The 25,449-nt window shown below is 37.9% G+C and overlaps 1 protein-coding gene across 1 annotated transcript in view; it reads left to right on the top strand.

Moving 5' to 3' along the window:
- The first annotated feature begins 1,672 nt into the window (after window positions 1-1,672).
- eIF2Bepsilon (eukaryotic translation initiation factor 2B subunit epsilon) overlaps window positions 1,673-25,449 on the top strand; it is a 39,176-nt gene continuing 15,399 nt past the window's right edge. Inside the window, exons 1-7 of the mRNA XM_083134133.1 lie at window positions 1,673-2,022; window positions 8,225-8,349; window positions 9,922-10,107; window positions 12,683-12,857; window positions 18,076-18,317; window positions 22,117-22,239; window positions 25,062-25,215. Coding sequence (XP_082990259.1) covers window positions 1,894-2,022; window positions 8,225-8,349; window positions 9,922-10,107; window positions 12,683-12,857; window positions 18,076-18,317; window positions 22,117-22,239; window positions 25,062-25,215 — 1,134 coding nt within the window. The 5' untranslated portion in view covers window positions 1,673-1,893. The remainder of the gene's footprint in view (window positions 2,023-8,224; window positions 8,350-9,921; window positions 10,108-12,682; window positions 12,858-18,075; window positions 18,318-22,116; window positions 22,240-25,061; window positions 25,216-25,449) is intronic.

Genomic DNA, 25,449 nt, shown 5'->3' with positions numbered 1-25,449 from the left:
GTAGTGGACGCATGGACGTCCGCAGAATTTTTTCCAGGGGGGACAAGCAAGGTACCTTTCCCCAATAATAGTGTTGTACCCTCAAAAAAACATTGCTTGAATTTGAATTTATCATATTCATGCAATAATTAACACATATTATTGTGGCTGAAATGAAATTATATGTGACAAATATATAATTTTTGTTGACTTTCATTTTCCGGGGGGGGCGGACAAGGCCGCCCCTTGCCCCCTTCTGGACGCCCATGAGTGGACGTCATAAAAAATCTCGGCCATCTGATTGCCATTATTGCATTGAGGACGTTTGAATTACAATGCTCAAGTATAAAAAAAATGTCAACTTAATCTACAAATAGAGATGAAACCGGTTTCAACAAAACATTTTTTCTCTGATCACTCATAAATTGCTTTTATTAATGTTTCCTATGTTGCGCATCAACAATTTTGTTTTTAATGTTTTCTTTACATTATATCATATTTGCTTTAACATTGGTATTTTCATAATTTTAACGTGCTTCATGTATGTGACTTCTGAAAGTTTTCAGCATATGTTTCGTATGTTTATTTGGTTCATTTGAACAAGGGTTGAATTTTACTTGGTCTACTGTATTATATTACGATAGGTATGGGAGGGGAGGGGGCAAGTGCATGTCACCTGTTCCCCTGCCTGATTTAGCACCGCACGCCACTGCCAGTTGAGCAAATAGTGTTTCAGACCCTACTTTAAACTGTAGCTTCAATCCTAATTAGCTTATCTGTGCATAAAATGGATTTTTTTAACTCCAATATGAGCAGATAGGCTAATTGGACTGGATCTACAGTTTAAAGTGGGATCTGAACCACTATGTGCCTCCACTGGGACCCTTTGCTTACAAGGCAATGAAGTTTCCACTATGCCATCAGGGAGGAAAGGCATGCAACACTGTGGAAATTACTTCACAAACCAGGAATAATGCCAAATATCAATTTCCTATATTTTTTTTGTCGCACTCTCAGGACGAACACTTTAATCTGGACTGTATTTTGCAGACTAACGAGGCGCTGACGTCTGGACACTCAGCCAGTATAATAAAAATCCAATGTGGGGTTCGTGTTGCGAATTCTTTATCCATTATTTCAACTTATCACTATTCATCCTCATCTTCGCGATTAGCCAAAAGTGGCAGTAAAGCGAGGTAAAATAAAACACATTGAACTCTTGCTATGTTGTCACCGGTCCGGTGTTTCAAACAAATGGACAGTAGATGAGTAGAATGTGCAAGTATTGCTCGTTAAATTGCCCAAGACTATTTCCATTACTTTTTCTCTTGCTTTCTACGTGTTTTATGGAATGAGTTTTAGGTATGTTGGTGTAATGGTTGGAAGTAGCTTATTTCGCGTTTGTTTCAGTTCCTGAAGTTTCCATTTCGCAAAACAAAGAGAATATACATCGCGATGGACAATTTGCATCTCCACTCCACTTTTATTCTACATTCTGGTATACATCATGAACGGTGTATAATGGATATGTATTCATTTAACTAAGTCCCAGACTTATTTAAATGGATAAATTTGCTGTGAATTGATACTCCTGTTCAATCTTATATTTGCATTAAAATGTCTTTCAGCCAAAACTCACACCTATGTTCATGCTGATCCCGATGTAACATTTACATGATAATTCTGTTTACATCGTACACTTTAAGAAGAAACATATGTTGATGCATTTCTAAGTGAAATTCGTGACAGTGGTATCACATTGTATAAGTGTACAAAGACTTTTATTATCTTGTACGATAAACTGGACAACCTAAAATGCGTTGTTGTACTCAGACGGTTTAGTGAGACTGCAGAGAAGGGAACATCCAGATGTAAATTCCGAATATTTCGTGAAACACTGATATAAAGGAAGAGATGGCAAGTAAAGGCAAAAGCGGCCAGCTGGCAAAAAATGCCGTAGAGAAAGAGGATATCGTCCAAGCTGTAATTATTGCTGACAGCTTTAATGTACGATTTGCACCTGTGTCATTGAGGAAACCTCGCGTAAGTTCACTTTATGCATATTTCAAGATGTGATCTTGCAGCAAGTAATACAAGAGTTCCAGACCTGATTCAGTGGGGACGATCCTACATTTCTAGTTTTTATCCCAAACTTTCTTCCTGACATCTGATAGTGGATTAGGGAAGACTTAATTTGTTGTTGCATTCAGGCATGTTCTTTTTGTTTCTGAAATTCTTCACTCACTTAACGTATTCTTCATGGCGTAATTCCTTGCAAATTAATTTTGGTAACAATTCCGGGTACTACTTTACTATACCGGAGACACCTATCAATGATATATTTCGCAATTTTTACTTTGCTAACGTACTATTCTGCATTGCAGAACATTTCTTTTGGTGAAATAATGAATTTCTAACGAAAATAGTGTCTATTTCTTACATTAACGAGTACTTACTGTTGTTCCTTATTTCCCACAAACCATCAACGGGTAGCCCCAAAAACCATTGACGTTAGCCCAAAAATTGGTACTATTATCGTATGACGGAAACACCTACGAATCATATATTTCGGACTTCTTTACATTGCTAACGTGTTATTTTCGAATGTGGAACATTTCCTAAAGTGAAATAATGCATATCAATGTCTATTTCTTCTATTTACGAGTACTTACTGTTACTTGTTGTTTCGAATCTGTAACACATTATGGCCGTGATAGCGTACTGGTTTAGGGGCGTTCTGAGAGTGCTTGTTGATTTATGCAGTGTTGCAACCTGGTTTACCGGAAAATATCTACTTTCGTGCCCGGATTTGATATTATGCTAATACGTCGCAAACCATTGACATTAGCCCCACAAACCATTGACATTAGCCCCAAAAACCATTCACGTTAGCTCCAAAAACCATTTTCCATAAGGTTAGGTTAGGTTAAGTTAGGTTAGGCAAGCACAGTTAAAAAAAAAAAATTAAAAATACTCGACACGTCATGTTCTAGTGAAAACACGGCGAGGCTGAAACACTGGCTATAGGTTTGCATCATCTTAACACACAGAACATTGCACTCTCGTGCAGAAAGCAAATGGCGGGAGCAGAAACAGCATGTCGGACAGAGATTTTCACAGAAAACAACACGCATTCACATTAAAATGATCAAATCTACATTCAGGAACTTCCACAAAGCTAAAGAAAATGATTTCCGTAAGTACTTTTTCCTGTAAATTTGAAGGAATCCGTTTCCCTCAAACGATAATGTTACCCAAAAATTCACGATAGTCTCACGAACCATCACGGAGACGAGGTATGCCTACCAGGTTAGGTTAGGCCTGTTAGATTAGGTTCCATTAGCACTCCTTTCGTTCAATTTAGCATATACGGTCAACATCGGCTTGTAGCAGCAGCAATAGCGCGTATTGTGCTCTCGTGCAGAAACCGAATGGCGGCAGCAGCAATAGTGCGTCGGAAATAGATTTTCTTAGAAAACCACATGCATTCGCAGTAAAATGGATCAAAACTACATTCCCGAACATCAACAACGCTACAGAAAATGATTTGCGTAAGTACTTTCTCCTGTAAATTTGAAGAAATCCGTCTCCGGTATAGTAAAGTGTTACCCAATTACGAATGTCTAATAATTTTTGCAAGTTTTGTAGGAGTATTTGGGAGTGTTTTAGAATACTGGAAATGATTGTGGACCTAAGTTTGAAGCTTTGGGAAAGTAATGAAAGCAGTTGATAGATTCACAGAGTATCATATATCTGAGAAAACGTGATTTCAAAAATAGCGTACACAATCATCTGCGCTTCCCAGCGAGTTGTCCATTTGATAAAATTTTAGTATGCCCGAAACATATTTCTTCAATTTTACAGGAGAAAGTACTTACTGAACTGAGTTTCCGTACACTTTTGAAAGGTCGTGGAAGTGTTTTTTCCCATCGCTTAATTTATATCGCCGGTAAATCATGTATTTTTGAAGATTAATGTCTCTCCAATGCACGAAAGCTGTTGCCTCTATGCCCTTCCACAACGTGAATCGAATGTTGCGTGCGTTCGATGATGTAACCCCCAGTCAGTGTTTCTAACCACACCTTTGTTTTCCAAGAACATGATAATTTTGAAAATGACAATTTTAACTGTTTGCCTAACCGAACCTAACCTAACCTTGCCGTGCATGGTTCGTGGGGCTATTTATGAATGGTTTGTGGGGCCACCTGCATGGTTCGTGAGGTTTTCGAACCTGGAAAAAAATTACAAAATCAGTACCACGAAAGTAGGTATTTCTCAGTGAAGATGGTTGCAACACTGCATAACCACTGATTATCATCATCTCCACCATATTGCGTGTAACGCAAGTGAAAACGAACAAACAAGAATTACTCGATATGTCGAAAATTGCGATTATTTGCGTGAAAAAAATTAAATGCCACCTTCAAGAATGCTTAGGAATGCAGAATATGTAAGTACCAATGTGGAAAAGAAGAAAATAAAGGAATTTCAGACGTTTCAGGGATACTAAACTTTTAATGTCCATTTTTACACTAATCTTTGGCACGACCCAAGTTCTTTTTGTTTTATTGCAATTTCATCGATGCAATTTTTACATGGTTCGATTTCGATTTACGTCTGTTAAAACATACTGCAGAGTTTTAGCGATGACTTACTGCATGTTTACTTGACAATGGTTTTTCACTTCCATGTACTTCTATATATATATCTGTACTTGCCAGCAGTCATTTGTTTACTATCGCCTTGGTTACAAACGAATGCTTTTGTGGGTAGGTTAGGTGGGTCAGGTATAGTTCTCTTAGCATTAAAATAAAATCCCTAAATGCTTCCTAAAAAAAAGGTTCTAAATTACTTCTACATTCATTCGCACTAGTCTACGATACTTAATGTCACTTCTGTCAACGGAGAGTATCTTGTCCATGGGCAGTGTGTATGCTTGCGTAAGGTAATCTTAAGGTTTTTTTTACCAACATAAATAACGTTTTTCAAAATCCAAATAGTGTTCATTACTTTAAGGAAGGTTCAAATTTCGTGTGACAATGATTGCCGAAATTCTACAACAATTGGTGTTTCTGCTAGGAGAATTTGAAAAAATCATAAAACTATCGGCGAACTGTTACCTTCGGCACCAATGACTGCTGAATTTTACATGTGACTTGAAGTATTATGCAGTTGAGACTAAATACTATGTGATCAGCTGTTGAAAACACTTGGAGGTGTTCTTTTAATGCTAAGAGCCCTAAATCCAACCCACCTAAACTAACTACAAAGTCATTGTGATGCTAAGAGTGTAAAACCTGACCTGCTTAACCTAACTACTGAAGCATTCAGGTGTAATATCCCTCTGTACCTCACGTCATGTGATGTAGTAGCAGTAGCCATCCATATCTAAGACAATATCAATGTAGTATGTGGAAGGGTAAAAGCATTCTCCAGAAAAAACACAGTAAGCAATCACTGAGCTTCTGAAGTAAGTATTAACAGCCATAACTACAAATTGAACCATGTAAAAAATGCATGTGTACTATGATTAGTTTTAAGTTAAACAATTTGAACTTGTGCCTTAATTGTTTCTGCCTCTTTGAAACATAATTAGTTTTTCCAATCTTCATACTTCCACAGTCATTTCCAGTGTTCTAGACTGCATTCTACATACTTCAGTACAACTTGGCGCGTGCATGTGTGTGTTGGGGGAGGGGGCATTGTATACTCAGAATCATGATGAAACAAAGGAGGGAATTAAATATAGTTCTAGAGAGGAAGTACAGATCGGACTCATTTATTTACCTTTTATCATCATATTTGTTGGTAGGGAGTTTTACAAAAATGTACTGATTTCACAGTGAAAATATGTTATTCTTATTTAATGTTAATGGTAGACATCTGTGATTTTACCTCAACTTTCTAACTTCATTAGTTCTGAATTTGTTGCTTTATATCAAAAGTGTTTAGAAGTGGGAAATTGTATTTATGCAGCTGTAAACATTGGAATGCATTTCAAGATGTTACAATTTCCTCTATGGTACACTGAAGTTTTATATATGTTTTTCTATCGATGGAATTGTGACATTATTTCCACTGAGTGTTAAATCACAGACACAGAACTGTAAAGTAAGGGCCAGTACAAGAATAGATTACTTTTAGAGAGAGAGAGAGAGAGACATTAAACCAAATGAGTCAGTTTCTGATTGTCTAATTGTCTAATTATATCATCATTGTGTGTCTTTTCTACACAAATAAAATTCTGTACATTCTTTCAGGGGTGCCCATCCCCCTCAAGGCCAATGGCGCAATCTCCCAAAATCTCGTCATGTGCCCCCCCCCCCCCCCAAATCATGTGGTAATCCACATGAAGTATTTAATTACGATAGCGTGTCTACTGAAAGCTTTATTGAACATGATACTTGATCTGCCCGTCCTCCTTAAACAGAGGTTTCCATGCCCCAGCTAGACCGTGGATGCATTACCCCTCAAAATATTTTGGTGAATACGTAATAATTCATTTTATTTTAATACAATAGCCTGTCAAACTGTCCATATTTGTTATTGGTTCAAATTTTCGAAATAGCGGAAAGCTAGCAATCTCGGGTGTCATAATTATATAAATATGTATTTAAACAGTGTTTGTGGTTGGGGAACAAGATTTCAATAACCCACAATTTGGGTATTTAACACAAAGTCTTATTCAACCTAAGATCGAAAATTACAGAACCCTGGCTAGAAATCCCTAAGACCGGGACGAAAATATTTAAGGTGCCTCCTTCACCCCCTCTGCTTGGGGTAATTAATTTTTTTTTTAGTAATCCATAGCAATAATTACATGGATTTAATCTTAAGTGCAAATCTCACTTGCTAAAGCAAAATTACGCTGCAATAAGTTAGAAATGTGAATTTGACAATATTTATTTTCCTGTTTTATCGAGTAATGTGCAAGGCGTTACTATGAAGTACACAGTTAGTACAACTATTGCAGCATAGCCTACAGGGAATCAATAATAGAATAATATCGCTAATAGAATGATATCATCAAACTGACTCACCTGCTTTAAATTAAGCAGTATACCGACACTAAACATTATATTTTAAGAAATTATATTATTAATAAATATCGAGAATATTGTTTGTTTTGTAATGCAGCTACAGTATAATTCTTCACAATCGTCTCATGAAAATGCCAGACACAAATTTTTGTAACGCAACATTGCGAGCAAAGCAAGCAAGAAAATTTTTATATCCGTTTCTTGGCAGGTTTGCAAGAATATTAATTTAATGGGACTTCAATACTTTCATAGGATCCCTCGATATTTAATGATTTCCAGCTTCTCTTTTCCCATGTTCGGCGCCGAAACGTGCGCATACCATATCGCTAAATATGGTACCCAAATATAATGTTCGCAACCTAAAGAAATCCCTTGACAATGTAAGATTTTACACTTTATTAAGAGCTCCACATCTCCTCGCCTCAAATTCAATATTTAATTTCTCAACCTAGATATTACTCCCTCCAAAAGATAAAAATCTCCAAACCACATTTTCCGCTGCAATCTCAGACGTAATATTAATACACAAGAGTTGGATTTCCCCCCCAAATTTAATGCTCAGCCTCCTAACTAAAATTCCCACGATAATCTAAGATTTAACAATGATATTCAGTAATCAGATATTGCCCCCCCTCCCCAAATGTTTAATCCTCAATCCCGCACCAGAATCCACGTGGAGATTTAAGACCCAATGTGTAAGAGTTGGATATCCCCACTTCCATAATAATAATATTATCCGTTACAATTCCCTTGCCAGTCTAGAATTTGCTATTTATGTAACAGCAATGGATAGTTAATAACGTAATTCAACTAGTGCCAAATGCTGTACTGTATCACATCAAATTTCCATCACAAAAAATCGTTCCCCCCCCCAAAAAAAATGTTGCTTGGACGTAACATGAGTACACTAACCCACCTGTGGGCATCATCGCTACCTCTAAATACTGCATTTTCTTCATCTAATGGATTAAATATGGTGTACCTAAGGTATAAACATCTTTACATTTATTTTGGAAATAATATATAAATGTTGAATTTTATATTACATTAAGGTAAAAATCCCCCCAAAATTTCGATGGCGCAATCTGCACCACAATCCTCCCCCCTGTGAAGCACCCCTGCATTCTTTAACTCTATGTACTCGTAACAGAAAAAGTGGGGAAATTCTTTTCTTGTAATCACATTTCTGCGATTTCTTTTTGTAGGTGCTGCTTCCTTTGGTGAACACACCTTTGTTGGACTACACTCTGGAATGCTTAGGATCGTCGGGAGTGCAGGAGACTTTCTTGTTTTGTTGTGCTCATGCTGACCAAATTAAGGAACACATCAGGTAAGAAGCTGCTCCCAGTTGTGCAGAAATATTGACTGTAGTTTGTTTTGCAATGTACTGCGTGCCATTTGATTAAAAAACTACACTACCCTGCACACATTCACAGTCTCCGTCATTTGCGATGGTGATATAAGCAAACTACTTCCCCCAGGTGCCCATTTATTAGAGCCTGGGTAAACCCCAGAGCTGTTAAATGCAAGGAAATTGCTGAAAAAATTGCCACTTGAAATCATGCAATCAACCAATTACAGTAATACCTCATTAATCCAGACTAATGGTGAGGGGGATAAGTTGACCGGATTAACTGTAATAACCTAAAAAAACAGTAGAGAGTGCATTAAAACTCCGTTTATAGCAACAAAACATGTTTATTATGATGTATTTAAAGGGCATAGGCCTAAATACACTATACAGTACAGTACAAAGTCTGCAGGAAACAGAATTTCATCAGTGGTTGACTGCCTTTTCTTTAGGAAGTTCTCTTGTTGACTTCTAGCTACATTTAAAACCTTGAGTTCTGCTTTTTGTGCACCTGTTCGGCTTATCAGGGTCTGAATTAATGAGGTTTTTACTGTATTCCAATTACTGGAGGCAGTGAAGTAATTGGTTAAAGAGCCAGATTTGTAGTGAAATCACGGACAAAAGAAATTTCACCTGAAGACTAGAGAAGAGGTGCTCTCTCAAAACATAGTGTTAGAATAAGTATAGCTTAAAGCACTAGACAATGGATAATGCCCAATTAACACTGCATGGTAGTGTATAATCTTGGCTAAATATTCTCTTTTATTTTTTGGCAACTTGGATATTCTGTAACCAAAACTGGAACTTTATATTATTCATTGAGGTTGTTTTAAGTCCACGTTATACACAGGAAGGCTAATCGGGACTGGACGTACAGTTTAAAGTGGGAGCCAAACCACTATGTGCTTCCACCGGGTATCGAACCTGGGAACCCTTGAATTACAAGGTGACAACACTACCACTGCACTATGAGTTAACTCTGTTTTTAAAGTGAACTTTAGAACCAAATGTAATGTCTGAAATATTAGTCAATAATGAGGCTCAAACTAATATGCATGATTTACATCCAAAATTTAACACAAAAATTCCATCCAGTGTAACTTGAGGTGTATTTCTCTCTTGAATCAAATGGAAAACTAAAATACTATTAGTAGTTGTATTATTAGTGAAGTAAAGTCCACCAACGTTAGTTAAAATACTTCTTGAAATTGTTGTAGTGTCATTATTTGCAATCTCTGGACTGTGCAGGCTGTGTCTTCACACTGGGCTTCACATGAAGGGAGTATAAGAAACCGGTTGTTAAATTTTCCATTTTTCCAGGAATAACTAGAATTAAATTTGTTTTCAAGACATGTTGGCAAGTTTACCAGTAACTAAAATTCAGCTGCCAATGCTCAACAGAATCTCCCCCCTTTTTTTCTTTAATGTTTACATGCCCATCAAGCACCTCCCAAATCTTAGCGCAAACATAAATCGGTGTTTAAATTCCATATTGTGAAACTTATGTTTATTTCTTATACTTACTAGTGTAATAATTTCTTCATCTTGCAGCAAGTCCAAATGGAACGAGAGGCTTTCACCAATGACAGTTACCATTATAGTTTCCGAAGATTGCAGATCGCTTGGAGATGCAATGAGGGATTTGGACGCAAAAGGTGTTATTCGCAGTGATTTTATCCTCCTCTGCGGCGATGTGGTGTCCAATGCACAGCTGCTGCCTATTTTAGATTTACACAAGTAAGTTTTATTGAGCTGTAAATTATGAGCATGTACACATATATGTGATAGCAATACATATCATGTTAGATATCATGTGGCTTGGTGTCAGCACAAATTGGTTCATCATATCAAAGTTTACAGGTTGAAGTCCCAAGCATAGGTGTTCTCTGTGATTGTCCATTCATCAATTTTTCATCCTTGTCGATGTGATTAGCTAAAAGTGGTAGCATAGTAACACCAAAAAAGTGCCAATACATACAGTAGAAATATTAGGAATGTTTCTAACTTGCCCACAGCTTCTGTACAGCTTCATTCTTCTGCTCATTGTTATTTTAAAATTTAAATGTGTCGTCGTTCCAATAACAAAATCACAAATATGCTAAACCTTCCTTTTGAGATAAGGCATTTTAATATTTAAGGTTCTGGAAAAAAAGACAGGTTTTATATCTGGTTAAACTCTCATGAAAGAGGCAAATGGCAGTCTTCCTGTCTGAAATTTCCAATGTAATATCTTGTTTTAACAATGTAATACCAAATTACTAAACATTGTGTTCTCTTGTGTTTTGTTTTAGTAATATATACTACATATACTATTCTGTAGCTAGACGTTTTCCATGCTCTCTTAAACAAGGGTGTACATAAGAAAAGAAAAGAAAAATGAAGAAATAAATCGGTAAAATATGTTCCTACGTATGGCTCTTTATTATGTTATATAAGTTATTATAAGAATCTATCAACATAAAGTATTAAAAAATGCATTAGGCGAAATAGTCAAAATTTGCACATTCGTGGTTTTGGCATTGGTGCAAGATGTAATCACACACCAGATCTCAGCCATCAGTTTTTTCTTATCAATTCTGCTACCATTTAAGGTATTTACAGTGAAATACAGTGTGTCCGAGAAAAAATATACCAATAAAGAATTTAAATAACTCAACAATCGTTAACGATAGAAATGTCAAATAACGTTTATTTGGAAGAGGGAAGAAAGGATTTTTTTTTACCACCAGAAGGGAAAAAATCGTAACATAATTAAGCGCATGCATGGCTTTGTTCGTGAGTAGTCTGTACAATGGTGCCGTTTACTGTTCGTCAGAAAGTTGAGTGCTGCTTTTGGTTTGCAGAATTGAAGTCTCCTGTAATGGTACAAAGAAGATTCTGGCAACAATATGGACAGGAAGCACCAGAATGTCATTACATTGTTAAATGGCATAAACAATTGCTAGAAACAGGGTCTTTGTTGAGGAAGAAAGGTAGTGGTCGGAAGCGTGTGAGCAAGGATAAAGTGGTTGCAGTTCAGGAAGCTTTCCAGAGAAGCCCGCGTAAATCTGTGAGACATGCTAGTTCTCAACTTCAAAGTCCACGTTCTACTGTGCATGATATCATACATAAAAGGTTAAGGCTTAGAGCCTACAAGTTACAGCTTGTTCAGAAACTAAAGTGCAGTGATAAACCCGCTAGGTTTGATTAGGCTAGTGAAGTGCTTTCACGCTTTGATGATGACAAAGACCTCGACAAAGACCCTGTTTCCAGCAATTGTTTATGCCATTTAACAATGTAATGACATTCTGGTGCTTCCTGTCCATATTGTTGCCGAAATCTTCTTTGTACCGTTACAGGAGACTTCAATTCTGCAAACCAAAAGCAGCACTCAACTCTCTGACGAACAGTAAACGGCGCCATTGTACAGACTACTCAACGAACAAAGCCGCGCATGCGCTTAATTATGTTACGATTTTTTCCCTTCTGGTGGTAAAAAATTCCTTTCTTCCCTCTTCCAAATAAACGTTATTTGACATTTCTATCATTAACGATCATTGAGTTATTTAAATTCTTTATTGCTATATTTTTTCTCAGACACACTGTATGTACCCAAAAGTTATTGAGAAATAGAATAATGAACTAATAATGTTTAGTTGCTGTTGTAGAATTGAAACACATATGTGACACATTTTCTGCTACAGTCCAGCACACTGTTACTTTCAAATGTTTATTACCATACAAAATGCTTTGAATAGGCAACAGTTCACATGTGTCTTGATTCTCTCCTTATCTTTTTTTTCCATTAACATCACAAACATCTTGCAAGAGTGCACAAATTCAGGTGTTAACTTTACTTACAGATTTACAGAATATTTTTTAAAGTAAAAATCTTATTTCTTTATTTTATTTACGAAATTTGAACTTTGTTGGGCTCCAATGTAGACAATGCCAGAACATGACAGTTCGAAACAGTACTTGCGTATTGCGTGATATGTGTTCCATTCTCGTGGCAAGAATTGTGTACTTGCTGCTGATACTTTTGGAGAAAAAAATATTTTATAATGTTAAAGCTAAACTTTTTCAGCAGGAAACTGCCCCTGTTTCCCCCAAATATAACCAAAATCAAAGTAAATATTACTAAATATTAATAGGATGCCTCAGGGCTCATGTAGCACTCAAAACGTGTATCTCAAGATATTTCCTGCATCACAGTATGTTCCAAAAGTGAAAAGATTGATACATGTCGCATCTTGGCATTTAAGAGTTAATAGTTGATTATGATGACAAGATGTTTCTAATTTGCCACTTGATCATGCCATCTTGGTTGCAGGAAAATACAGAAAACTGACAGAGGAGCCGTGATGACTATGATCTTCAAGAGAACAGCACCAAGCCACAAGTCCATGTCCCTAGAGGGTGACATGGTGGTAACAGTGGACTCTGTAACAAAGAGGGTGCTCACACATCAGAAGGTTGGGGGCATAAAGAAGATACCTTTCCCTCTCGTAAGTAAAACACAGAGCTGATATTACTAGTATGTAGGTTTGAGCTGGATGAATCGTGTTCAAAATTGGTACAGTAGACTGCAGTGAGTTTTACATTAGTTACTTAAATGAAAGTGTGATGGTTTGTCCACTCAATTTTGATTGGCTTGTGTACTTAGGATATGCCATCTCGCTACTATTGATTGGATTGTGCTTGATATGAGACTTACAATTGAATCGGTCATGCAAACAATGTTATAACTAACAGTTTTGCTGACAGGTACATAAAATTGGAGAAAAAATGTTTTTGGCTTCAAAACTATAGTAGTGACTTTTATGAACAGACAGAAGAGTTTTCTGCATCGTGGAACATCCTATTTGAGGAATAACATATAAGGGAGAATTCACACCGAAGAGACACGTGACATGCACCACATGTCGCTTGGAAACGAACCCTCAGTAATCAATGCAACCTTTCGAACTGAAGAGACACGACAAGCTACACATGTCGCATGTCACTTACGTGTCTCTCGAACTGGACTGTTTTCTCAATACCATGCATCGTGTCGCCTCAGTTTGTTGTTCGTGTATGTGCAGCGAATGCTTCTTTCCAACGAGTTATATTTACACTCTGGAAGAGAGCCCAACCGGCATCATGTTTGAACCTCTAATTTGTTGATATAATAAAGTACCAATATGTACAATGTTTTAAGATTTAAACGCAACATTCTTTTCGCTTTATCAAGTTTTTTGATGCAGTTATCGGCTGTAATTTGCCTTCAACATTGTGTAAAAATGCTGTGTTTTGGTCATTTACGACGTGACTGCATTTATTTGAAAATGCCAGCATATGGAGGCACTTTAGTCCAAAATAGATCAGTCAACATGGTAAAGTACTCTAGTGCATTGTTTCTCAACTGCCAGGCTGCAACGTGATACCGTGCCCTCTTATCAACTATACTGAACTGCGAAGGATTCTGCTGAAATTGGTTTACAACTATCATAATTCCCAATATCATATTTGAGTTGTGAGTTTTCGTTTTTTAAGTCCATTTTATGCCCAAGTATACTTATCAGGAGATTACCTACAGTTTAAAGAAGGACCTGCACCACTATGTGCCTCCACCGGTTATCGAACCCGGGATCACTTAATTACAAAGAGACAACATTACCGCTTCGTCATCCATATATTTATATTTGTCAACAATCCTAGACGTAAAGAAACTATTATTACTCTTTACGATTATGCCAGAATTTATTTATCAATATTTAATTTCATAGGTACATGTTAATTCAATTCGTGCATAAAATCTTAAATACTGTAAAGGTATTTATGAGGAAAATTCTTGGGTTAAGGGCATTGACTAAAAAAAATACCAGGAGATGGTTTCACGAACGTTGAGAACCATTTCTCTAGTGTTTAGGTATTCGCTTTATTCAGGCTGGAATGTCTAGCGTATACAGTTTGAGGTCAGTGCATATTATTTCTCAGTTTTCTCATGTACAACATGCCTCTCCCGAGTTTCAATAACTTGCAAAAAATTTACATGTAACAATGTCTCTTGTTACGTTTTTTTGGGTGACTAATAAACTGATTAATGCAATTATATCGGTACCATCATGCGAACTGTGCAAAGAATCAAGTGTCGCTTGCCACATGCACCTTGTCTCTTCAGTGTGAAACTCTTGTGTCGCATGTCTTCGGTGTGAATTTTCCCTAAGAGAAAGTCACATGGCTGATTGTTGTGCTGCTTCTGCGGCATTTGGTTTTTGTTGGACACAACTTGGTTCGTGTGATTGATTCAATTGTAGCCTAGCACTCAACATTTGCACTTTTCACTACACACTGGATAGCATAGTAGATGCAGGTGCAGTTTTTTTTTTAATCCCAAGTCTTTTATCCTTTTAATTTGTAACGACCCTGCTTGGTCGCCATTCAATTATTATTAGACCTTGCGTGGTCGCTATATTCTTTTTAATCGGATGAAAGAGTTAAGCGGAATGTCCCTGCGAGGCGTATGCTTTTAGTTTAAATGTATTCTGAAAACGTTAACGGTTCCACCTCTACGTTTACTAGCTTCACTCATTATTAGACCCTGCGTGGTCGCTATATTCTTTTTAATGTTATCAATTATTGGCATTTACACTGTTCAACGTGTTTAGAATAGCAGAGTCCTGCGAGGCTCATTATTAATTGTATTGTCTGAATGCACACAGTTTTAGTTTATATTGTCACGTGCATCTAGTGATTTTCCCACTAGTGATTTTCTCAATGTCAAAACCTTGATATTTCTCAGTACGAAGTTTGCAATATGTAAAAAAATGAGTTAGCAACGCGTACTTGTAGTTAAAATTTTCACCACCCATGCGCCACCGCGACTATAAAACCCAGGGCAGCGAGACCAGAGCTCAGTTGGCTCCCGGATGTCAACTGGCAAACATCCTGGGAAAAACCGGCCATCCAGCCAGAAGCCTAGCAGCCATCCCAGAAGGAAGGAAGGAAGGAAGGAAGAAATAAGAAGAAGAGCCTAACAGCAACCTAACTACCCAGTCTAATCGCTTCGGCTGATAGGTGCCAGGTTCTACCTGCCCGGCTTGTCTGGGAGCACCAGGACCTCCTTCCTAACCTGCCGCCCTTGTACAGGAGACACCGGTCGGCTTGCCGTTTCCTAGCTAACGCTGGGGGTGTCACGGCATCCTTTAATCCTTTACCCAGCACCCGCTTGTCGGAGGTGCCGGCTGGCTACGGCCAGTTCCCAGCTGTGGTTGGGGGTACCGTGCACATTCTGCTTTCTCTTACAGGGGAGCCCGTGACGTCGGCCGCAAACAGCACCCTAAATAAAATTAGGTCCCTATACTCTCCCTGGCGCCTCACTGCGAGGAATAAATGAATGGTCCCTGCCCCCCTTTGAGTCCAGAAGTGGTGAATGCACGTGTAGGGTAAATGTAAATGCACGTAAGTGATAAAGGTTAAAGACTAGTTTGCTAACAGACTTTCTTATGATAAGTTTATAATAAACATATATATATAAAGCTGTTGTTCACGTTTTACCCAGCAAGCCCTGAGATACTTGAGTCTATGTTCAACGACTGAAAGAAGTTAGCACTTATGGGTAGACTTTTGCCATCCTCCTTATTGAAGTGTTTAGAGTGTTGTAATTGTGTGTAGGTGGGACATTGCAAATTACTTTTCATTTATATTAATTTTACTGTGTGGCTAATACCACATAGTAATATTTAACCTTGGCACATCATAAGGTTGCAATCCTATATTTTGTCAAGTTCATGTCACTTTCAGGGCTAAATTCTAAAACAGGACTCCAATAGTTGGATAAGGGCATGAAAAAAATATGAAAATAAGTATTCATAGGATGGCTGCTAACAGTACTGTGTGTAAAATCTGAAGTTTAAAACACGTTTATATTTTAATCATTGCATTCTCCAACACCTAAGTGATCTTATTTTAGAATATATTCCTAGAGAAGCCAAGTGAACTTGGCAAAATATAGGATTACAACTTTACAACATGAGTACCTTTCTTGATATAAAACGTTAATGAGATAGTTAATGGTACCTTCAGAAGTGACCATCTTCTTCAGGAACAAGAGGCACTCAACTTTTCGCTTCTCAGAAGCCAAGGTTATCCCTCATACAGTGTTCCGTTCTCTACAGACTAGAAGCACTCTGCCAATTCAAGAAGTGAACATGCAAATAGACATTTTTGAAAATCAGGCACATTTTAAAAGGCTGTTCTACAAAAATGTGTAAGGTTCTTTATCAGATGTAACTTTTGTTTATGTTGTTATCTTTTGTTGTTCTTTTTCTAATGTTATACATTCCAATTTAAAATGGCTAACACTGTATTTGGAATTCTTTGTTAGATAAATAAATAAGTACTACTATTGGGTTGGCAACTAAGTTCCCGCCGTTTTTGAAGGAAGGTGTTGAAAGGTTAGTTTTCAATAAACAGATACAAGTAGTTAATCAATAATGTATTCTCCTGTGTTGTTTACAACGTTTTGCCAACGTTCAACAAGGTTTTCAATACCTCGTCGGTAGAAATTACGTGGTTTAGACTCGAAAAAGTCATCCAACCAAGCTCTCAATTCTGCATCAGTATTGAACTAAACTCCCCGCAAAGCATTTGAAAGAGATCGAAAGAGGTGAAAATCCGTTGGTGCCAAATCCGGAGAGTATGGTGGGTGTGGCAGCACTTCCCAACCATGAGCTTGAATGGCGTCCTTGGTCATATTGGCAATATGACGGCGGGCGTTGTCGTGCAGCAAAAGAACACCATGCTGCCGATTCGGTCTTTTCTCTTGAATAGCCGTGTTGAGTCGTTCCATTTGTTGCACATAGAGTTCCGCGTTGATCGTTTGGTTCCTTTCAAGCAATTCGAAATGGAGAATCCCTTCCCAGTCCCACCATACGCACAACATCGTTTTACGCGGATGAAGTTCCTGTTTCGCGCGTGGGGTCGCTTGTTTCCCGGGGTTCAGCCATTCCTTACGCCGCTTCATATTCATGTAAAGGCACCATTTTTCATCGCCAGTAACGATTCGGTGAAGAAATCGTTCCTTGTGTCCATGGGTTGCACGGTGCCGAGCAAGCAAGCCAGCGGAGATTGTGGCTCGTTGATTTTTGTTGGTGACACTTAAAGAGTGAGACACCCATGCTCCACACTTCTGAACCTTTCCCATCGAGTGAAGATGCTTCTCTACAGTAGTGTGGGAGCAACCCATTGTCTCTGCCAGTTCCCTTGTTGTTTGACGCGGATTTTCATGCAACAGGTGGTTCAATCGCTCTTCATCGAACTCAACTGGACTGCCAGAATGAGATGCGTCTTTGAGGTCAAAATTTCCTTTTTTGAACTTCGCATACCAATCACGGGCGGTTCTTTCAGCTATAGCACCCACTCCATACACAGCACAAATGTTGCGAGCAGCTTCTGCGGCCTTAGAACCTTGATTAAAGGCAAAAAGGAGGAGGTGTCGAAAATGCTCATTCTTCTCAACTTGACATTCCATTTTAATTATCTGTAAATAACAAGAAAATGTGTCTTAGTAACAAAGAAACATAAATTTAGGTAGAACAATATATTCTCTTTCGCATGATGTACACCTTCGTGCCAAACGTATTTAATGTCATAGAGATTTTTCCAATTACAAAAAACGGCGGGAACTTAGTTGCCAACCCAATAGAATGACAATACAGTGTATTAAAAACATTCATTTTGCAGGAAATATTCTTGGACCATCCGAATGTAGAGGTGTGCTACGATCTAATGGACACGCACATCAGCATCTGCTCTCCTGCAGTTCCACCGCTGTTCTCCGACAACTTTGATTTCCAAACGAAAGATGACTTTGTGAGGGGACTCCTCATCAATGAAGAAATCTTGGGGAGCACCATCTACTGCCATGTTTTGGAAGATGAGTATGCAGCCAGGGTGTCCAGCTGGCCCATGTACCATGCTGTTAGGTATGAACATCATTTGCATTTTTTGTGTGTATTTATCTTATGTCAATGAATGAAACCTTGCCACTCTAGTCTTTTCTCATATGTCTCTTCTGTCGTCCCCTGGACCTGGTGTCCAATTCTTTATTGTTATCTTTTTATTTAGTCTAGGGCTGAGTTGATAACCACTTTGCACTAATGATGCACTAATACCAATACCAATGTTGATTCCCACGATACTAATATTCATACTTGAAAATTGTAACAATTCAAAGCAGTTCAGAGTGTTTATAAAGTACTATACAGAATGATTCATAATTCCCTCCAGGTTTTTGAACGTTTATAGTACAAGAACTATAACATGTACAGCAAAAAAGGTGCATATCAGTACATAGAGAATCTCTCCAAATTTGGTACATACCTTACAGTAATATAATTAAGCCTCATTTAAAGTTGCTTACCTAGTCAGTTTAAGATTGAAAAACTCTTTTCACAGTATAAAAAGTATAAAAAAAGTTACGTGAGTGAGTATAATAGTCGTAACAATCCTTGCAAACGACGTTTCGCGAAGCTACGCTGGGGAAAAAAACAGTGAAGAGTCTGTTAAATTCATTGTCATGCTGGAAGTGACTCATGCTGCTTCAGAATTTGTGGAGTTCACATTGGAAGGGATCTAGCACTCGTACACTACAGTAGTCATTCATTCTGTATGGTAGTATGGGTACACCGTTCTTTTAGAATTATCTCCTAGCCTATATGGCACTTTTAACGTCATGTAATTTTACATTCTATATCCCAATACCCTTTTTTACCTAATCCTGGATTTATTTATATATATGACGAAGTATTTTATTTACTGATAAGAAAACCTGAAGAAGCGAAGCCTAGCTTCGCAAAACATCGTTTGCAAGGATTGTTACGACTATTATACTCACTCACGTAAGTTTTTTTATACTTTTTATACTGTGAATATATTTAGTGAGTAAACACACAAATTCAGAATGTATAAAAACTCTTTATGTAACGTTTCTACCCTCTATCAGTGTCTTCCTCAGACGAAGAACTAGTCTAAAAAAGAAGATAGTCGATATGTGCACCCTAGTGATGTGGCAGACATCAATCCTGAAGTCACGTTCCTGCTACACACATTCCACCATATCACATCAATACCAACAACTGCATGCTTGTTGTACCATGCATGAATTATCTTGTCTGTAGGTGCTTCTGCTCGATATTTCGTATGAAATCTACATTGCAACATCACAATCGACTTACATTGAGCAAATTCTAAGATGCAGAACGCTTTGTGTTCACCAGTGCATGCCATGTTTGCCTTAACTGAGTTATACTGTCACCTAGCAGCTAAGTCTACAATTACGTGATTAAGAGTGCAAACTTCGAAAGATTCTCCATGTGCTGATATGCACCTTTTTCCTGTATGTGTACATTCAAAACCTTGGACGGATTTTTTAATCACCCTGCATGAATCCATTTCTTCCAGTAAGGTTGTAAAAATACAGAAAGTTATGTTTTTTAATTTCAAGAATATTTCGACTCCATAAAAGTGATGCACGACATTTTTGTGGACCCTGCAAAACACCCACATTCAGAAGATATCGGCTGGTATCGATGATTTAATTCCAACTGATATTTTCCAACACTGATACCATTGGTGTCAATCAATACCTATACATTGGTATGGTATCAGCTTTTTCCTAATTTAATCTAAAATCAGTAATTTTGCTGCATAGCTTTCTTCGATTAAAAACTCCCTTTATGCGCATACTGTAGTACAGTAGAACCCCGATTTTACATTTTCCCACATTTTAAGTTTTTTTTCTGCTTATTCCCCAGAAAAAAATGCAAAATCAATGTTCCACTGTATTTCTATCTAATCTGTAGCTTTTCAACTTGTGCCATAAATCGTATGACTTTCTGAGTTTATCTTTTCATCTTTTACCTGCCATACTTCAAGTCAGCTGCTTCTATATAGCCAAGGTTTCAGGTTCAAGTCCCAGATTTTTATAAAAAGGTCTTGAAGGCAGAAATTGGCTTTCCTGTTTAGGTTATCTTTTTTTTATTAATAAGTTTGCTACAGTACAAATATGCTAGATTCCTGATTTGAATGGTAGTTACAGCTTACTAAAGCATTAAAAGTTCTGTGTTCATGTTCTTTTACCTAGACCAATGTGTCTCAACCTCCGAACCCAGGGGGTTAGTAGTTTGCTACTTGAGCCTGAGCAGGCCACGACCTTGACAGATGATCTTTTCTTCGGGTTTTGACCGCAGTAACAAGAAATACTTTTCTGACAGTGGTGCTGCTGGATCAAACAGTCTGATAGGGGTCTTGTTGCTTCTCGCCTCCAAACTTGGAGGTTCACGAACTGGCTGTTCTCGAGTCAGATCCATAAGGGTGAAACGACTTGTTGGGAAGCCTCCCTGGAAGGATGGCTTTTCAGGGTACATGGTAACATGCGTTCATTTCGATCTTCAGCCGAGAGATCGGGAGAAGCGTGGCGGGCGGTGCTGACGGAGATACCTACATTTGCGGCCTGTAATGCCCGCTTATTTTTATGGACATATGCAGACATTTATATAAATATTGCAAAACTAGCACTAACCTGTGTTATAAGAGTACGGTTTTAATTTTAGTAGCTCAGTGGCTGTATGTGCTGATGATTTTGACATGCCCATCTCTTGTGAAACACGGCATAGAGGTTTGTTTGGAGAACGCTCTAACGCTGCACCAATTTCATCGAGTTTTGCTTCGGTTAGAATCCGTCGTTTTTGCTTAGGTGTTTTAAAATTTAACGATCCAGTTTCTCGTAATTTAAGGACAAGATGTCTAACCGTATCTCTATGTGGAGGTGAAACGCCTGGGAAGTTCTGTACAAATTGCCTACACACGTCTCGACATGAGTCTGTTTTCACGTAAGTGCCATACATAAAAATTCTTTGTTCTAACGTGAACCTTGCAGCTGTCATTCCAATCGTCTCACTGACACAACACACATACACACTGCAATAACACAAACAAGTAATGGCAAGTAACCAAGAATAACACTCTTGCACACAGTACGAAATTAACACACTCTTGGTTTACATCTGCTCGCCACTATATTCACAGCTCTGTCTTCATCTAGTCGCGAAGGAACAAAAAACTCGAGCTCGGAGATTTCGGATTGCAAGGAAGCTCACAAAAAGCATTGACTTTTAACGGTTTCGTCTGCAGCGTAATCTTGATACAGTGTTGCACATTCGAAACCTCCAAACGATCCCCATCAACACAAAACTCTTTCAAGGATATAAACTTAAGCAGGATGTTACTGGTCAAAACTATGATTAAAATGTTTTATTATCTGTGGCTCTTAACATCGTTTCTAAAGCATATTTATTTGTCTATATAAGGGCAGAGCTTGGATGAATTACAGAAGAACTTTTGCGTGTTATAACACAGGTTAGTGCTCGTTTTGCAATATTTATATAGATGTCTGCATATGTCCATAAAAATAAGCGGGCATTACAGGCCGCAAATGTCGGCATCTCCATCAGCGCCAACCGCCATGCTTCTCCCGGTCTCTCGGCTGAAGCTCGAAATGAACGCATGGTAGTTAACTTGTAAAGTCTAAAAAATTAGAATGCTATTTACGAGTAAAGTTGTTGGGATTGGGGCAGTGAGTTTCAAAAAATGCATTTACCAGGCTGTGAGCAGCTCACGAACGTTGAGAACCACTGTCCTGGAGAGCAAATTTGTGCTCTGACTGAATGCAACATATGCACATGGTTTTATTTGTTAACCAATTGTTTCTTGTTACTTTCACAGCCATGATGTCATCCACAGATGGGTGTATCCTTTGGTACCTGACATAGGAATATCTAAAAATACTGGCTTGTATGATTATTTCCGGCATCACATTTACAAGCAGAAAAATGTCACTCTATCCAAGTAAGTATGTTTTTACTATACTTATTCAGTGTGATTGTACAGTGAATCTCACACAGTGCTTAACTCAGACGTGGATTCAGAATTACTCTCCAGCTTCCTTACTTCAGGATCATGTGAAAGCTTTCTTGACCTCACGTCAGGAGAGAAATTTCCTGTATTCCTATTCCCTTCCTCAAGATGAAGTATAATCTTTAAAACCAAACCATTCTGAAGTCAATTCAATGACCAATCAGAATTAATAAATGCACTAGATGTTTGACTGATTCTTTAGGTAGCTTTTTTAGACACAACTATGTATATGATTGAGGAAAACGTGTTTTTTATTGAGTGAAGAATGTACTAATTATGATTGTTTTATATGGATAGTCCTTATGTCTATATTTATTCTCAGTTACATGTGAATATCTTGAAGTAATCATTCATATGTGCTGTAGTACAGGGTCCTAAAAAAAAGGTAACTGAAACTCCGCACTCACCATGTTGTTACGTTTTTTAAACACCCTGTATATAAACTGTGCTGTTACCTTTTTAAACACCCTTTATAACACCATTAAGCCTTGTTTCCATGATTATGAAAAACTAAATATGCTGACCAAGGCAGTAATTTATTTTATTAAAAACATAAATTAAACGTAACGTTTCAACCTTCTAGCAAGGTCTTCTTCAGACTCTGTATCAAGTACAAAAGTAACAAGATACAAAAACAGGGCATTATATATACACAAACATTACTCCCTCCAGACTATTTAGAAAGTTGTTTGGAACTTTCTAGCAGGTGACTTTCACTTTCCAACTTTACTTTCACCTAAAAGGCTAAACACAATTACTTCCATATAGAATGTGGTTGGACTTTTAATCTCACTCTCTTTTCCCTTCATTTTTCTTCCTTCTCCTCTCCTCTTTCTCTCTTGTCCTTTCCACTCTTTCTAACATCTTCCATTCTTTGTTTAACTTCAATCCCCCATTCCAGTTCATTGTGTCTTCTTCACCTTTCTTCTCTATTTCCTTGGCTTCCTTCCATTTTCTCACTAGCATTCTCTTCTCCCTTCCTATCTGCTTAGCCTCATCCCACTCTATGTCATGTCCTGTTTCTCTCGTGTGTTTAAATATTGCATTTCTTTCTCTCTTAAGTCGTACATCATCCCTATGTTGTTTCAACCTGTCTTTCAGCCTCTTTTTCGTTTCTCCTATGTACACACTCTGACATTCTTTACATTTCACTTCGTAGATAATCCCTTCCTCTTCCTCTTCTCTGTTTTCCTTTTTCTTGTTTGCATTCCTCGCTATTCCTAAGATGCTTCTCCCTCCCTTCCTGTAAGTTTTAATTCCCGCTTTCTTAAGCACTTTGCATATCTTTTCTGTGGTCTTCGCCATACTCCTTATTACAAACCTTCTCTCTTTTTCTTTCTCTTCCTCTTTTTCTTTCTCTTCCAATTCTTCCCTGCCCGTTTTCTTCCTTCTTCTGTTTATGTCCAGTCTATCCTGCTTCTCATAGCCATTCTTTTCCAGCTGTTTCCATAGGCTATTTATTTTGCCTTCTTTTTCACATTCTTTCATGCATATTTTCTTGATTCTGTCCTCCATATTCTTTATAAAATTTATTTTTGTCACCTCACTTACATCACTTCTTTTGTGGCAGAATACCCCTGCTGCACACTTCTTCTGATGCCAAGCAGTTTCAATTTCTTGTCCTCTCTTCCTTTTCATCAATATATCTAGAAAGCTTAACTTGTCTTCTTCTTCTTCTATTTCAAGTTCCAATAATATCCCTCTTTCTTCATCTTGTATTTCTTTGGAAAGAGGCGAAGAGGCAGCTTGATACCCTTGTGGTCCTCGAGCTTTCAGACCGAAGCAACAAGCTACAAGTGATACATAATGTGGAGGGTTTCACATTGAAGTGACAAGCAGCTGCCAGCTCCAGTTGATAAAAAAAAAAAGTAAAATGGTGCATGTTATTGGGTAAATTGCCCAGTCTGAGTGACACGAGACCAGCAATGTGGAGTCTGTTGCATCAATCCAGTACAGAAAGTTGCATTTATTTCTCAAGATTTATGTCCAAGTGACACATGTTGTTTATTGCTTGTCAATTCGGTCTGAAAGATGCCACAAAGGGCGCTCTCACACATTCTCAATCTCGGCCATTTGTGAAGGTGATTTGATCAGCACCATGCTCTGACCACCTTTATCCTCTCTAATCTTGGGGTTGCCCTCAGGTCCTCACATATTTGATTGATTGATTGAATTGAATTTTTTTGGTGCTTTGGCACATATGCCATTTTGCTCCCTTCTAAGTATATGAGGGAAAATCCCCTTATCTAAAACCCTTACCTCAGAGTTAAGAAAAGGGGGTGTAAAGAGCTTTTTGAGAAGGGCTAACTGTGCAAGTTGTAAAAGGCCCTGTACAAACACAACACATTAAAAATAGGCAAGGATAGTCAAAAACATCCTCAGAAACAGTATAAAAGGCCTGCATTTCTCAGAAAGCTAAAAACATTTGCTAAGAGGCTGGGTGAACCCCAAAGCTGTTATACAGGGACAAAGCTAGAAAAAATTTCAACTTTGGACCACCCACCCTGGGAATCAAACCTGGATTTCCCACATGGTACTCAGATGCCCTACCGACTAGATCACCACAGCTCCCTCCCTACCTTTGAATGTAAGACACGAATTGTGTTTGTGCAATAAAACATTGGTCTGAAATTATCTTTTTTGCCATACTGGATGAAATCTTTATGCACACCATATTTTTTCTTTGATTCATAATTGGGGTAATGTTGCAACTGAAATAACTTTGACCTTTTCTATTTTTCACTGTTTTCCAGAGGTTGTGTGTTGGAGGAGGACGTGGTAATTGGAGAAGGCTCCAGCCTTGGTGAGGACACACAGGTGACCACCTCTGTTATTGGAAATAATTGCAGAATTGGCAAGAATGTACAAATCAGGAACTCGTATCTGTGGAACAGTGTTACAGTTGAGGTAAGAATGATGATGCTTGCATAAAGATAATAATTTTTAGTGCTAAGTCAATGCCGATTTATTTTGTGTCATGCTCATCTTTTAATGCTATTTAGTCAGGACATTAATTTTTTAGGACTTGACATTGTTGTAGATTAATGAAAGTAAAGTATTTTGTAGAATTCCAAGGATATTTGTCCAAGCAAGTTGTGCATGGCATGCTGATTGGTGGCCATAAGGGTCCCATGCCTAGGA

This window comes from Lepisma saccharinum, chromosome 13, assembly GCF_977018435.1.
Source record: "Lepisma saccharinum chromosome 13, izLepSacc3.1, whole genome shotgun sequence".
Lineage (NCBI taxonomy): Eukaryota > Metazoa > Arthropoda > Insecta > Zygentoma > Lepismatidae > Lepisma > Lepisma saccharinum.
The sequence above is the reverse complement of the archived record's forward strand: the minus strand, read 5'-3'. Positions and strand labels throughout refer to the sequence as shown.